Here is a 16,891-nt window from a genome sequence, read left to right on the forward strand (position 1 = left end):
ATTTTTTAGCATAGTAGAGGAGTAAGATCCTATAGCAACCATTCAAGCTACACTTTATCCAAGTGGATATCAGTGGCTGCCTACCACTTTAATTAACTAAATGGTTCTCTATCTTCAAGGTAATTCTCCTATAATTTTTTGGATCCTAAACTCTTAGGGCCATTATGATCCTCTAAATGATGAATTTTGGTAATGACATTCATCAACTCTAGTCAAAATTTGCAGGCCTAAGATAATTCTTTCCAATGAGATACTCTGTGCCCTAAATTGATATTGTATGAAAAAATCTCACCCTGAGGAGGTTGATGTACCAACTAACCAGGTCAAGGGACAAAAAAATTTTGCCCTTCATCTTTTAGGGTTATGGTTTTGGACCTATAGGGTTCTTCATTTATGTTAAAATGCCATTCTTTCAGCTCTCTTGTAATATATTTTGCAAATGTGTGTAGTCATCATCTCTCTCTCTTTAAAGATAGCTACAACCATTCTAACCAATTTCTCTTCTACAATATTATGTTATTTCATTTATTAATAGAAGTTGGGTTTTTTCCATATTACTATGCTCTCTACTATATTTCTATGTGTGTGTTGCATTTCCTTTCTTGCCTTTCATTCCATTTCTAGTGCAACCTAGATAAGTGGTATCAGAGTAATCTTCTTCTTCTTGTTTCTTGGTGCATATCCCCAATTAGGTTAGGGTAAAAAGTGTTGGGTCTTGAGCTAATTTTAGTTGGGAAAGATTTCTCTCAGCAACCCAAGTAGCTTTGCATAGTTTAATAATAGAGATATGGCAAAGAAAGAGACCATATCAAGCTAATTCTTAAGTAAGAACTTATATCACAAAGGAATGAGATGATTGACAATTTTTCCAAGATCCTTCAACATATTCCAACAACAGCTAAGGCGCCTTCAATCAATGACAATTTCATAGGCGTGATAACATTCAGGGTACAAGTTGAATTTTTTATCCCCTTATTTCAAGGCCAAATAGACACATATGCTTTAGAGACATGGTTAAATTTGTTTAAAGGGATATACACCATGTAAAAAAAAATTGACAATGAAAAGATCGCCTTTACAAACTTGAAAACCCCTCCCTCTGTCAAATATCTGTGGAAAGGTTACTTGAAAAGAAAAAATGATGATGCATTTGTGATGTCTAAGGCAGGAACCACTTGGGTTGTTTTTGTTGATCCCCTTAACAAGGATTTCTACCTTGTAGGGAACTATGATGACTAGTAAAGAAGATGGAAAACCTTGTGATAGGAGGAGGACCCTATGGTCTTGAAGTGAACCAATATTATCCATAGCTTGCACTCAAAGTTGGGTATTAGAGAATCTAAGAAACACCTAATTCTTAAGTATTGTAGTGGTCTACATAAGTTCATCCAAGCGAAGATGGATTTATCAGACATTTCCTATCTCGAAGTTTCTTATTGATATGCTATAAAAATTGAAAAGTAATTGAAGTATAATAAGTGAGAGTTTTGGTCTGCATCACTTATAAGATATCTCTTTAAGAAAAAATGGATCCTTATGAGATAATAAGGGTGTTGTAGAACCATAAAGAGAAAATTCAATGCTATAACTCATCTTTTTTCTTGATCATTACAAATGTTCATAATAATGAGCACTAAACAATTTCTCAATTTACATCTATACTAAGCACTCTAGTTCAACAAAAGTAACAAAAATTATTTTAAAATGTAGTGTATTGAAAAGCATGGTGATAGACATGAACAATAGAACCAATAAAAGCCTTCCAATGAAATAATATCAATAAATATAATGAATTGAATACGTGCATCAAATTAATGAATAAAGCATACAAAAAATAATGAAACTGGAATTAATTAAACTAAAATACTGTCAATCTTCTTCTATTTTTTAAACTAGGCAACACTTTTAATTATATCATATCAAAAAAGGTACAACAATCTTTCTATGATTACTTATTTTCCATTAGGGAAATTGGACCAATAGCATAGAAGAAGATCTTTCACTATCATAAACTATTTATACAATGTCACAACATTATTTTTCCATAGTGTAATTTGAAAATGTTTGATAAACTTTAAAGTGATCAATGACATTTCTTCCTTTCGATAATAATCATATTGATATAAGTAAACAAAACAAAACAAAAAAATAGAAATGGCATTTACTTGGAGACCAAGTCAACCTCGATGCTATCAAGAGGGCCCATGTCTTTAGTGGAGGTTGTAAACTCCAAATTTGCTAGTTTTTTAGCATGCAAAACCTTTTCAAATGCAATATATCTTCATCTATGCTCAACAAAATTTCTTGTTAAGCCTTAAAATTCTCAACCGATACTTTCCCATAATGATCTTCTTCTGCAAATATATATCTATTGTTTACATGTATCTAATTTTATTAATCCTTGTATTTCGTATGTTTGGAATCCAACCTTTTAACTCATACTCTATGTCTACATTAGAGACAAATCTTCTTTCAATTCTAGTATCAAGATCATGAATTTCTCTCATGACCCTCATACGAGTGAATGAGACATACCTCATAATAGAACCTTCTACCCCTATTTGACTTTAGAGGTTGAAAGGAGTTAGAGTGTCTTCTTCCTTTTTATTATTTATATTAATAATATTTACACATTAAACATTCATTGAAATTTCATCTCATTTTAAACAATTAAAATAAATAAATATATATATATATATATATATATATATAAATTATAGATAAAATCTTTAAAATAATTTACATTATAATTGCTTATAAAATTTAATTTTTTTGATTAAAAAGTTAATACGATTACAATGTAAAGTTTATTTAATTTAATGAGCATTCAAGATATTTGAATACATGAAATTAGAATATATTTTAGTATCACATGTTATTACGTACTAATTGGTTTTGGTTTTAGAAGTTTATAGGAGATTTTCACAAATATTTATTATTATTATTTATATAAAATTGTTAAAATTATAATTATATTATTGGACTTAGAATATGTTTTAAAATTATTTTTATTTTGTTAATTTGTTTTTTGTTTTTTTATTTAAAGAAACACAAGACTTAAAAGAGGACAAACCCATAATTCTAAGTAGCATAATTTTAATTGAATAACTATTATGAATCACTACTTGTTTGACAAATAAACTATAATATATTTTCTCTATATATAATCTATATAAATTCTATTTATTAATTATATATAATAAAATAATTACCATTTTACAATTATAAATAAAATTAAATAAATGTTTTATAATTAATAATAATTCTCATATTATTAAAATTATTTTTCTTATAATTAAAAATAATTATATTATTTTAAACTAAACAAATTGATGATGAGATATTTTTATATTAATGTGACATGAAGTAGATTTCATAATTTTTATTTGAAAGTTTTTTACCATTAATAATAAAATTATATTTTATTAAAATTAAATTTTTTATAATTAATATTAATTTTATTGTTTTTAGTTTAAGGAATTGGAATTAGATTTAATAATGAAAAGTAAGGATTTTTTATTATTAGGTAAGGTTCAATTTTATTTGATTTTTCCTCGAACTAAAAATCTTAAATTCTAAATTTTTAATAATCAATAAAAGTAATTGAAAAATATACATTAGAATACATAAATAGTTCTGTAAATAAAAATCAATTGAACACTTGAGCCTCCACATGGTATTAAAATCAAATGAATGCTTTACATTTAGTACAACCTGAAAACCTCTTTTTAAGAATTAAGGAATACTTTGGCTAATAGAGCTGTGGTCTCTTTGTTGGAGTTCATGGTTACATTCCATATTTAAGAAGTTGGTTTGTGATGGTTGAGAAATTCTGTCAACCTCTCTATCTAATTTAGGAATAAGTTGGATCTCAGAAACTCTATTTAAAAGAGTAATCTGAATGTAATCGTGTGTGTTTACACATGCACCATTTGTGCTTAATATAATTGTATTCCTGTAACTATGTATGATTTAGCCATTTTTATCACTCTTAACAACGTCCCCAAAGCAATTCAGTCAATTCTCCCCGATGGGTGATCATCAAGAACTGAATGAGGTGAACTCTTTAACAACCTCGCCATGCACGATTATCTAGTCATCTGGAAGCGATCTTTCACCGTCCGTGTATCAGAACCAACGAACTGAAAATAACGGGTGAGGGTTACAGTAACCGATAGATATTTAAAAATGAGGATTGAAAGTCTTAGGGTACGCATAACATGATTTACCTCAAAAAATAGTAATTGGGTCGATGCATGAACCCGTGTATATCCATACTCAGAAATACGGACCAAACTCCAGTTAGCAGGCTGCATCAACATATATATTAATCACATATAATATATTGTATAGTTATTTGCATTTCTATGTTTCGGTTTCATTTCGATTACTCACGTTTTCTACAAATTTATCCAGAGAAAATCCTGCCATCCCTATTACTGCGTGGACTGGTGCGCTGTAATTTGCACTGTTATAAGTATCTACACCATTCACGTCTTTTGTAGGAAGGGATTTACAGGTTTTATCAAACATAGTACAGGTACGTTCATAACTGTGAACATGACCCCATAAAGCCAAGTCGACCTGCAATAATTATTCAAAGTCACACATGTAATTTTTCTTAATAGGTATGTCATTCGGATTAATGAAATGTGGTTGCTTTTACCTGGTAATCCATGAGAAGTGGTTCAATGGCTGGACCAAATTCAGAGTCCACGCTCGGGAAGATGAATCCTATAAGACCATCATCTACTGAGGAATAGATAGGTCGATGGCTGTTGGAATTCATTGTAAAATTTCATTAGGGTTAGAATCAGTTTATGGTTTTATCCCAATACTTTCATACATACAGTATTAAAATGTTTGCATCTCACGATAATGTCATTCCTCTTTAAATTGATAAAGTAAGGATTAAATCTACTGTTTTTTTAATACCTGATTTTTAAATGCAGAGACTTTTCCAACAATGTTGAAAAAATATAAAATGCCGCGGTGTTATCTTACCCTGTAAAAATAAGCCAAGGGGTTTGTTTACGGTCCACAGAAGCCAAATCCTTTCTGATCCATTCATACTGCGCAGGGAACTTCTCATAGTCAGATAAAATTTCGGAACTTCTCATGTTCGAGATAACCAAACAAAAAAAAAAAAAAAAAACATGATGAAATTGAAATGAAAGATTTGCAATACCTGCTCACTATCTTGTGACCAATCATGCTCGGTGGACATTACAGTGAAGTGCACAGGTCCTTGATCAATTGAATACCATGGCTTGTCCTCTGCAGTTGTTGGCATCGGAAAATATTTCTCATAAGGAACACCGCATTCTCCACCAGAATCTCTACTATGCTCGTACTTTCCTCCACTGTTCGGATAATCTCTGCAATATTTCAGTCATTGCCCATTTGAGTTTTTGGATCAACGGTCCTTAGAATATATGATCAATGTTGAAGATTTAATGGACAAGGAGGGATTTGTAGAAATGAATCATAATTTTTACCTTTCGTGGTTACCAATGGCAGTCATGTAGGCAAGGTGGGAAGCGATTGGGGTGATGAGTTGGAGGAAGAAATCCCACTCAACGAGAAACCCTGTGGCGTAGCTAATATCTCCGATATGGAACACAGATTCCAACTGACCCAATGACACTTCGTCTATAATGGCGTCTATAACTCCGAGGGACCCTGGCTGAAAAATGAAAAACGGAACAAATACTGTACATTATCTTTATCACATAAATTCGAATAGTATCTATACTTTGGAAAGGCAAGTATCTCTGTTTGAAAATGAAAAGCACTGGCGAGCAGAAATGGGAAAAAAAGGAGTATGAATAGATATTGACCTTATGGGGGAGATAGGTGTGCTTATGTTTGTATGTTTATTCTGAGAGGTTAAACATAGTTAATTATTTCTTCACTAAGAGTTGGTTAAATTTAGATTAAATTTAGAGAGTGTTAAATGAGTGAAGTAGAGTTAATTCTTATTTTGAGTAAAGTCCAATTTAGAGTGTGTACATATTAAAGTTATTTAGAGTGAATGGATAATTGAAAAGGTTAAATACCATTCAGGAAGTTTATTGTAATCATCAAATTTGTGTGATCAATTGAAGAGACTCAGCTCATATTATTGTGTGTAAATTTTGTGTTATTTTGTATATTTTATCTTATGTTTTTCTAACCAATTAATATCAAAAGCGAAGCAACAATAGAAGATTTATAAAACCTACAAAGCCAAAGCCACTGAAAAGAAAGCCAAGTGAGGAAGGCTGACAATTTTTTTTAAAGAATTGTGTTGCAAAATTGTCAATCTCTTAGGGAGTTAAAAGTGCAACAGCTGCTTCGGCATGAGAAGGTAGGCAATAAGAGTCAGAAGAAAGCTCCCACGCACACGCTGACCTAGCTCTGCATCTCTGTTTCCGCTACCTCCTGCAGCCCCCCTGCCCTTGCTACTTGGCTCCCCTGGATGCATTTATGGCATCCCCGCATTCGGGCTCTGCCTCTCCTCTCATGCCTGCTCGCCTTTCCTTTCTTTCTTCGCCCCTCATGGCAGGGTGCGACTCTCCTTGCTGCTAGGAGCTGAAGAACAAGCAACGGCCTTCGCTTCATTAATCTCAGAAAATGGTGCACCAAAAATCAAGCCAATAGCATCCAAATTTGTTAAAAACCTCGCTGATATCCCATAAATTTCTTTACCTCCAAGTCTTCCAAGGAAGGCTGCTATTTCTCTAGCTGAAAGAGGATTGGTTGTTCAATTCACTAGATTGTGGCCCTCCCCCAGAGCTGCAACTGGAGCGCCAATATCCAAGAAAAAGTAGCAATAAGATTTTCTGGCAAGGGATACTACATGTTCCTCTTTGAAATGAAAGAAGATCGGAATCTTATATTCATAAGTGGTCCATATTTTATGGATTCAAGAGGCCTTTACTTGAATAGATGGTCCCCAGATTTTGATCCAAAAATGGACATCCCAAATGCTGTGCCGGTCTTGGTTCATTTGCCTCACCTTCCACTTCATTGTTGGGGAGACGAATCGGTCAAAGAAATAGGAAATGTTGTTGGCAAATACCTTGATGGATGCGAATCAAAGGACAATATGCATGCCTGCACCAGGATCTGCATAGAAGTAGACTTGGGGAAGGGCCTCCCGGAAGCAATAAAGATCAAAGTGGACCAGTGGACTCATATTCAGCAACTTGACTACGAGTAAATCCCATTTAAGTGCAAGGTATGCCATGAATACAGTCATTTTGCTAATAGATGTAACAAACTAAAAGAAACTGAAACTGCCTAGAATATAGAAGCAAATGATGGCACATGGGAACAAGTCAAGAGAAAGAAAACCAACAACAAACAATCAGATCCAAACCCCAAACAACCCATCGAAAATGCTACTGCGATTTCCACTCTTGCCCTCAACATGGCCTAACCATTACCATCATCGTCAAATCCTTTTGAATCCTTGGAAGAAGAAGAACCTTCATCCCCTCATTCTCCTTCTCATGATGAATCTCTACATGTCATACACACCCCCATTCAGAACTTCCCATCCCCTCCTCCCACCGTTGACCGAATCCTTACAAGAAACAAAGTCAAAGAATCAAATAACACTTTAGAGCAGCCAAAAAAATCAAGGAGGAAGTCGAATAAAGAGATTAGAGATGAAACAACAAGAAAAGAAATGGCCACAGGTATCTAACAACCAATGGATTCTTTTTTAGCTAAACAAAGAGGAAGCGGGGAAAAGCAGAAGGAGAAGAGTGGGGCTCACCAAAAATCAAGTAATGATTTTGGTCTCTTGGAATAGCAGGGGTTTGGGCTCCTCTCTAAAAACTAATGCAGCCCGAGATATTATCAGACAAGAATAGCCAAATATCTTTTTGATCCAAGGACCAAGATGACCAGTCAAGATTTTCAAAAATTAATGGAAAAAAAAAAGTTTTGAAGGAACAGCGACAGACTCCATAGGAGCTTCAGGAGGTATTGGTACAACATGGAATAAAGGGAAATGGGAGTTCACTAGTCAAAAAATTAATAACTGGTGCATTAGAACAGATCTAAAAAGTAAAACCACAAATGAAGAGTTTACTTTGTTAAATATTTACGCTCCAAATCATTATAGGGACAAAGCAGTATGTTGGGATTCTGTCAAAACAGAGGTGCAAGAGTGCCAAAGAAACAAGTTTATTTTAGGAGGCGACCTAAATTTAATAAGGAACATTGAAGAAAAGATGGGAGGAAAGTTTTTCAATGACTCTTCTAGAGCTGCTCTGGAAGAAATTATTGAAGCCCACAAACTCTTGGACATTCTTCCATGTAATGGGAAATTTACTTGGAGCAATAAAAGAGTCGAAACTCAAAACATCAAAGAAAGATTGGATAGGATATTAATCCAAGAGAGTATAGCTGCAGGATTCTCATCCATGAAAAGCAAGATTGTACATGCCACAATTTCTTATCACAAGCCCGTGGTTCTGATTTTAGACAGACTTGAGAATTATGGGCTGATCCCTTTTAAATACAATAAAAATTGGGATAGCAAGGAGGATTTTAACAAGATCTTAAAGTACAACTGAGATTTCAAAGTTATAGGTTTCCCTAAATTTGTTTGGGAATCCAAATTAAAAAATATAAGAGAAGCAATAAAAAATTGGGCAAAAGAGAATGCTCTAGCAGAGAAAAACAATAAATTTGAGATGCATAAGAATCTGGAAAATGGAGTGAGGAAAAGAAAAATAGCAAACAACAGAGCAAGAACAAGCTCACGAAAAGGAAATTTTTATGGAACTTTACAGGCATAATAGACAAGAGGAGGAGGAGTTGAGACAAAAATCTAGGTGTATCTGGTTGAAAGCGGGACATAAAAATACTTCCTTTTTCCACAATAATCTCAAGCTTAGAAGAGTTGGCAGCCAAATTGATATAATTCTAGTAGATGGGAAGGAAATAAAGGAGTGGGAGGAAATAAAAGAAGCAACTCACAAACACTTCAAATCCCTACTAATAGCGGAAGAAAATCCACTGGACAGTGTTGAATTCCTTCAACAAATAAACAGTAAAATGAGTGACCAGCAAAACAGTGAATTGGAGAAAGAGGTGACAGAGGAAGAAATAAGAGAAGCAAAGTGGAGCATGCATATGGATAAATCTCCCAGAGCAGATGGCTTTATCATTGCCTTCTATAAGGCTCATTGGGACATAATAAAGAAATATTTTGTAAGAATGGTTAAAAATATTTAAAGAAAAAAACAAGATGGGAGAAAACACTAAAACTTCACATATGGTGCTCATCCGCAAGGAGCCAAACCCCCTCTTTTTTGACCGATTTAGACCCATTTCTTTATGTAACGCATCTTATAAAATTATTACAAAAATTCTGGCAAATAGGCTGAAAAAGATTTTGCCCAATCTCATTTCAGAGAACCAAGGTGGGTTTATCCATAATAAGTAGATAACAGACAACGTGATACTTGTACAGGAAGCCATTCATAGCAGTATACAAAGAAATGAAAAAGGCATGGTCATCAAGCTGGATATGGCCAACGCATTTGACAGAGTCAGTCATCAGTTCTTAGTGGCAGTTCTTTAGAAGTTTGGAATCTCTATTAAGTTCATGAACATTATAATGAAATGCATATCAAATCCATGGATAGCTCCATTGATCAATGGAAGGCCCAGCCGTTACTTTCGAAGCACTAGAGGGTTGAGAAAAGGTTGTCCTCTCTCCCCTTTCCTTTACATCATTATTGCGGAAACATTAAGCATTCATCTTGAAAATCAAAGGAAAAAAGGGAGATAACTGGCGTCAACATAGCTCGTGGGATAAAAGAAATCAACCACTCTCTCTTTGTTGATGATACCCTCCTAATTGGAGGAGCCTCCGTATCATTGCTAGGACATTTAAGAAAATCTTAGAAGCTTTTTTGGCTGTCTCAGGGGGGGTGCTCAATAACAAAAAGTGTAGAATTTAAACTTGAAATGTCTCACTAAATGTAATGCAAAGGAATTCCCAAATTATGGACATTCCGGTTCAATGGAAATGGGGCCATCTTTCCTACCTCGGTTTACCTCCGGCAAAGGAAGGGGTTAAGTCTGAGACATGGAATAAATAGATAGAAAAGATGAGAGGGAAAATCCAAAGCTGGGCTCTGATGTGGTTAAACCTAACAGGTAGAATTATCCTCATAAAAGCTCTTCTCTCAGCTCTTCCTATCTATTAGTACGTTATAATCTTGGCTCCTGCCAGCATCCATAAACAAATGGAATTAATCATGAGAGGATTCCTATGGCAAGGAGGGAAACAAGACACAAAAAAAATTTAGCTTGGTTTATTGGGAACAAGTGACCCTCCCTTTTGAAAAAGGAGGCATCTCCATCAGGATCCCAAGCCTAACAAATAAAGCCATGGGCTTTAAGCTTGTTTGGCATATGTTAATTGAGAAAGGCAGTTGGTGGGTCGAGGCGCTCTTAAAGAAATACCTCAATTGTTAACATTCAAAGATTCTCACCGATCTGATCTCAGAAAGACCATGCACTCAAGCGTGGAAACTCATCAAAAAAGTCATCCCTCAAATCAAAAACCACATTTCGAAGAGCCCGGGGAATGGGAAAGACATTGCCATATGGATAGACACAATAATGGGATCTGCACCATTGATTCAAATCCAACAGTATAGATCCTTGAAAAGTTGGATGGACACAAAAAGTATCACCTCTCTCTATGACATCTCTGACTGAGAGAAAAAGAACTAGACTGCCTAGAAGGAGCTGCCTCTCCCAAATAGTATGAAAAATCAGTGGGCTGATTTGAAGACAATGTTGGTTGGAGAAGCCCCTATAAATAAAAAAATCCAAGATAGCTATGTCTGGGAACCTAGTCGAGGAAAATTTACAGTGAAGTCTGGATATAAGTTCCTCCAACCTAACAATAATCTTGAAAATTGGAACCTTAGGACAGCATTTTGGAAGAATGATTGTCTTGCAAAAATAAAATTCTTTGCTTGGACCCACATAAAAGGTTAGATCCTCACTGCTGAAAATCTCAGGAAAAAAGGTATACAAGGGCTATCCATGTGCTGCTTATGCCGAAGGGAGGAGGAAAGCAGTCATCACCTCTTTTTAGATTATGCCATTGCAAGGCACTATTGGCAGCAAATTATAAGTCCCCTAGAGATGTCCACTGATATTTTTTACTAGCTCACAACCCTAAACAAGAACTGGGAGGAATCCTACCCATATACAAAGAAAAGCAAATCTGCCATTATTCGAATTTGGAAATGTCTCCCATCTACTCTCTGCTAGCAAATATGGCTCTCTAGAAATAGTTGTATATTCAAAAGTCAAAAGCCTAACCCAGGACTCATTCTTGCAAAAACATGGGGACTAGTGGCAGAGATGATTAGTGCTAACTTAGTGTTCAGTGTTGATCAAAACAACTGGTAGAGAGAAGAAAAGGAATGGTATAAAAGAATCCCTTTGGTTTGTTAGGAGTAGAAGCAATTGTCAGCAAAGACAAGGGGAAGAAACAAAGGTTGGAAGCTTAGAGGAAATCAAATGGAAATTGAAAAGTGGATCGAAAACCAAAAGAAATACACTCTCAGGTTTGATGGGGCCTCTAAAAACAATCTTGGCATAGCAGGAGCTGGGGGAATTATTCATGATCATGTAGGAGAAGCCATCTCCTCTTACGAATGGGGGCTTGGAAACATGTCAAACAATAAAGCGGAGGCATACAATTTGTTTCTTGGTACATGTATCCTCAATGAACTCCAAGCCAAAGACCCAGTAGTAATTGACGACTCAGCAATAATCATTGCAGCTATGGAAACAGGGGGAGAATTTAAAAACCAGGCTCTTAATAGAATCAAACAAAGGATTTTAGAGAATAGCAAGTAGCTGGGAAATATCAAATATAAACATGTACTAAGAGTCCATAATCGAGAGGCAGATTCCCTTGCCAACAAAGCAGTGAACCAAAGGGTCGGGAAGGTAAAAGATCTTCAAAATATTTATGAAAAATCAATCCCCTGATTTCCCTTCCTCCTTTGACAGGATTAAGTCACATTGTAAAGCCAGTCACTTCAGTCAACCAGATGTAACACCCCATAGTCAAAAGAAACAGGTGATCGCTCATCTCAGCTCTAACAAAATCTTAGTTCATTCTCATAGAACAGTGTGGAGAATCCGCAGAAGGAGGGATGATCCACATAGGATTACGGATTTGGAAAAATTATGTTCAAAGGACTCGCACAAGGTTGGTACTAGTCAATTCAAAATTAGAATTGCCCACATAGGCAAGAGGCGTAATGATTCTCGACGCAGATGTAATTTTGAGAAGGGTATCCAGAGTCACGAGAAAATGGTGACAGAGCAGGATTATAAGTAGCAAGGGGCTTGCTGGATTCTCCAGAGAAATAGTTTTTGTGATCACAAGGTCGGGGATCGTTCTCAGCCCGTCATAGTGTTTTGGCAGTTTTTCAACGTTATGAGCAGTTTGTGTTGCAGTGTTTTTTGCTGGAGGTGTGCATGGAGTGCTAACTTTTCTTCTCCCCTCCTGCCCACCGGTAGAGGTATCGATATCTCTTGTTTTTGTCTTTGTTATTTCTACGCTAACTCCTGGCATGTCACTGTGGATCAGATAGCGCCAAGTTCTGGGGTGATAGTCTATCTCTCGTTAGTTCCCACTTCGTCTTGCCTCCAGTATTTCCTTCACCCTTTCATTTTCTCACTTACTTCAGTGCATATTGTCTCTGTCCCCTTAATAATTTTGACTTTTTCACACTGTATCTTCCCCCTTTCCACCAGCTCTCTCCCCAATAGTCTTCTGCTCCTACCAGCTTTTGGAGCACTTCTACATCCCAATCTCTCCCTGGCCTCCAGAAGAGTTTTGATCAGTTGGAATCTCCTGGAAACTACCTTCAGAACCCATGCTCTTCACCCTACTACTTCCATAATACCGCTGACCAAGCATTGAATCAAGCACAAGGAGTTAGTTCCCCTAGCACCAACAATGCTTGATAACCTCTTAGACCAGATTGAGACCAATAGCAGTTGTGCTCTCTACAAGGCGCATTGCTTTATGATAGGACGATTTATCAAATACTTCAATGAACTCAAGGCTAAAGTTGAGTCAGAAAACAAATCCAAGAAAAAGAAATTTGAGAAATAGAAAGCCGAAATTGAAGGGCTTAAAGAGAAATGCCACGACTTAGAAGAAGCAGTAAGTTACATCAGGAATTTGAACCAAAGTGTGCAAGGTGAAGCATCAACCAAGCACAGTGACAAGAAATATCAGACTCTAGACGACTTTGTTAATCAATTCTGGTGACTCCTTAGATAACTTTCCATGCAATGTAAATTTTTCTTTCTATTAGGTCAATTCCTTTGGCAATATAGCGGTATGTTTTTCAAAATTCAAGAAACATGAACAATGAATTGGAAATCGGGACTACGAGCCCATTTTGAATCAATTCCACTGTGTTTCTCCTTCCATATGTACTGGGGCATAGTCCATTTTTTGATGTTTTATAGTATATAAGTACCCGATCCTGTTAAAAAAAAAAAAAAAAAAGTGCGACAACTGCTTACGAAATTCACATGTTGTTAATGGAAAATGTGACTTTCACATATCGTAAGGTGCCACATCACCCTCCATTGAAAATTCGCATGTTGTTAGGGCAAAAGGTGACTTTCACAATTGAGATATATCGTAAGGTGTGACATCACCCATTGAAAATTCATGTGTTGCCTTGGGTTACTTTTAAGTTATAATAAAGGTTTTGTTTAAAAGGAGTGGCGTCAGTGAAATGGTCACGTGGGTTGATTTATATCAAAGTCTTTTAATAAGTGAATGAAATTCTTTTAATAAGTGACCATCCTTTTTAAAGAGAATTCTTATTACATGCAAGAATAAAAAGTTTATAAAGGATTTTGAAAGTTCTGGAAAGCTTTTAAATAAGGTTTTTCAAAATGGTTTTTTTAAGTTTGGTTAAAAGATTTAAAAGAGGTTTTTTAAGATATATTTTTTAAAGCTGGTTTTATTCAGTTTCTACTCATAGTTTTTATTATGTACATGGAAAGATTATGATGTATGGGTTATTAAGATAGAAATTATGTTAAAGGTTTATGATGTTTGGGAATAGGTCACGGATGAATTTCAAGATACTAAAGATGAAGCATTTAAACAAGCTCTCACTAATGTAGAGAGGGAGCAATGGAAGGAAGACAAAAATAAGAATGCGCAAAGGTGCATCTTATCCAACAAGGAGTGGACCTAGTAGTGCTCTAGAAGATTATGACCACCTCATCAACAAAGATAGTATGGGAGATTTTGGTGACAAGCTATAAAGGTATGTTCAAAGTCAATATTGTTAAGTTGCAAAATACTGGGAGAGATTTTGAAAGTTTGTAGATGAAGGAAAAAGAGGACATCGATTCATTCATGAATCGGGTCTTGACTATCATAAACCAATTAAGGATTTATGGTGATGACATAGAAGATCAATAGTGATTGAAAAGGTCCTAAGATATTTTTCTACCAAGTTTGATGTTGTAGTAGCAGCCATAGAAGAAGTCAAGGAGTTGGAAACGTTGACAGTTGATGATTCGATGGGATGACTTCTATCTGATGAGGCAAGGATAGACAAAAATAAGGATTGCAATTTAGAAACCACTTTCAAAATTCAGGTTCCTATTTCAATAGACATAAGTCAGGGTAGAGGTAGATCGAAAGGTAGAGGACGAGGTGGAAGACATGGTGCTCATAGAGATGGAAAAGAAGAGTAGGAACATGAAAGTGGAAGCAATAGAAAAGGCTATAACAAAAATCAAAGGTGAAATGTTATTATTGCAATAAATTTGGTCACTATGCCCGTGATTGCAAGAAGAGGATAGTTGATCAAGGAAAGCATAGAGCTAATGTCACTATAGAGAATACTGGCTCTATGTTCCTAGCTTGCCATACCATGCATGAACCTTCTGATAATGTGTGGCTATTATATATTGTTGTAGTAACCACATGACAAACAACGAGAATTTGATTGCAAATTTGGATCAATCTATGAAGACAGAGGTAAAGTTGGGCACTAACAAGACTGTGGATGTAGATGGAAGAGGAGTGGTCCACATTCTGACTAGCCAGGGTAGGCCAAAGACAATATCTAAGGTATATTATGTCCCTAGTCTGAAACATAATTTGATTAGTGTTGGTGAGTTATTGAAAAATTTATATAAGGCTATTTTTTAGGGACAAAAGTGTGTTATATGTGATAAGCCTCCAAGCAAGCAGCTGATAGAAAAGGTGCAAATGATAGGGGAAAAACTCTTTCCAATAATCATGAATGACCGTGACTAGGTTAGTTATTTTATAGCTGCATGTTCTAATGATTATTGGTTATGGAACTTTCGATTTGGACACTTGCATTTCTGTGGTTTGAGATTCTTGCAGTAGAAACAAATGGTTAGAGGATTAGGATTCTAGTACTTGTGAGTATTTCATCTTGGGAAAGAAACACCATGAAATTTTTCCAAAGGGAGTGGCATACAAAGCAAAGCAACCACTAGAGCTAGTCCATACAAACTTGTGTGGACCTATGAGGACATAAATCATTGGTGGAAGTTGTTACTTCCTCACTTTCATTGATCATTTTAGCAGAAAGACTTGGGTTTATTTCCTGAAGCAGAAGTTTGAGACTTTTGCAAATTTAAAAGAAATCAAAGACTTAATAGAGAACTAGAGTGAGCATCAGATGAAGGTATTGAGATTAGATCATGTTGGAGAATATGCCTTGAAGGCATTCCATATTTACTGCAAACAACATGAAATTAGAAGGCAGTTTACAACCAAATACACATCACAACAGAATGGTGTAGCAGAGAGAAAGAATAAAACCATTATGAATATGAAAATGAGCATGTTTAAAGGAAGAAACATATCTAATGAGTATTGGGTAGAAGCAGTTACATGTGTTATTTATGTGATAAACAAATCTGCTACAAAGAGTGTTATGAACAAAGTACTAGAAGAAGCATGGTCAGGTATGTCTTGTAGTGTATCTCATCTTAGAGTGTTTGGATGTGTATCTTATGCACATATGCCTAAGGATCTAAGAGGTAAGTTGTATGATAAAAATAGAAAATGCATATTTACTAGTTATAGTGAGCAACAAAAATCTTACAAATTGTATAATCCTCTCACGAGGAAGACCATAATAAGCAGATATGTTTTTTTCAAAGAACAAGATTCATGGAATGGGGCTGTAGACAAAATTGTGGATGTAAGAGTCCCACTAATGAAGAGGATGATGTAGCAAAAAATGAGCAGTAGAGATAACAAGAGAAGACATCAAATAGAGTCACACCAGCAAGGACTCTAAGATTTTCTGAACAACATGGATCTTCAAGAAGACCAACAGATCAAAATTCTCCTAGCAATCAATCAAGTGATGAATCAAACAATGGTAAGAGAAAAATGAGAAGTTTGAAAGATGTTTATGATGATTTGGATTTTAGTTCAAATTTTGCATTGTTATCAATCCAACCTTATTCGTTTGAAGAAGCAATCAGAGATGAAAATTGGGTGTAACCCATGGATGAAGAAATTGAATCTATTGAAAAGAATGACGCATGGGATTTGGTTGATTTTCCAAACAATAAAAATCTCATTTGTGTGAAATGGACGTACAAGACAAAGTTGAATTAGAAAGGTGAAATTGATAGATTTAAAGCAATACTTGTAGAAAAAGTATTCTCGCAGCAACTGAGAATAGACTTTGGAGAAACGTTTGCTCTGGTAACCATATTGGATATGGTAAGAGCAGTGTTTGCAACAACAGTTTTGAACAAATAGAAATTACATGAGATGGATGTGAAATCAACCTTCTTCAATGGAATTCTAGAA

General features: G+C 35.3%; 1 protein-coding gene across 1 annotated transcript in view; it reads right to left on the reverse strand.

Moving 5' to 3' along the window:
• Nucleotides 1-4,088: 4,088 nt before the first annotated feature.
• Nucleotides 4,089-16,891, reverse strand: part of LOC149226713 (putative inactive purple acid phosphatase 27) — a 33,662-nt gene continuing 20,859 nt past the window's right edge. The window contains exons 7-13 of the mRNA XM_089380277.1: nucleotides 5,499-5,686; nucleotides 5,189-5,378; nucleotides 5,005-5,072; nucleotides 4,667-4,775; nucleotides 4,396-4,584; nucleotides 4,230-4,310; nucleotides 4,089-4,142 (exon numbers count right to left, since the gene is read on the reverse strand). Of these exons, the coding sequence (XP_089236403.1) occupies nucleotides 4,089-4,142; nucleotides 4,230-4,310; nucleotides 4,396-4,584; nucleotides 4,667-4,775; nucleotides 5,005-5,072; nucleotides 5,189-5,378; nucleotides 5,499-5,686 (879 nt within the window). The remainder of the gene's footprint in view (nucleotides 4,143-4,229; nucleotides 4,311-4,395; nucleotides 4,585-4,666; nucleotides 4,776-5,004; nucleotides 5,073-5,188; nucleotides 5,379-5,498; nucleotides 5,687-16,891) is intronic.

The sequence above is a fragment of the Pinus tabuliformis genome, chromosome J (assembly GCF_031772625.1).
Source record: "Pinus tabuliformis cultivar Carrire ecotype Pingquan chromosome J, CPIR1, whole genome shotgun sequence".
NCBI lineage: Eukaryota > Viridiplantae > Streptophyta > Pinopsida > Pinales > Pinaceae > Pinus > Pinus tabuliformis.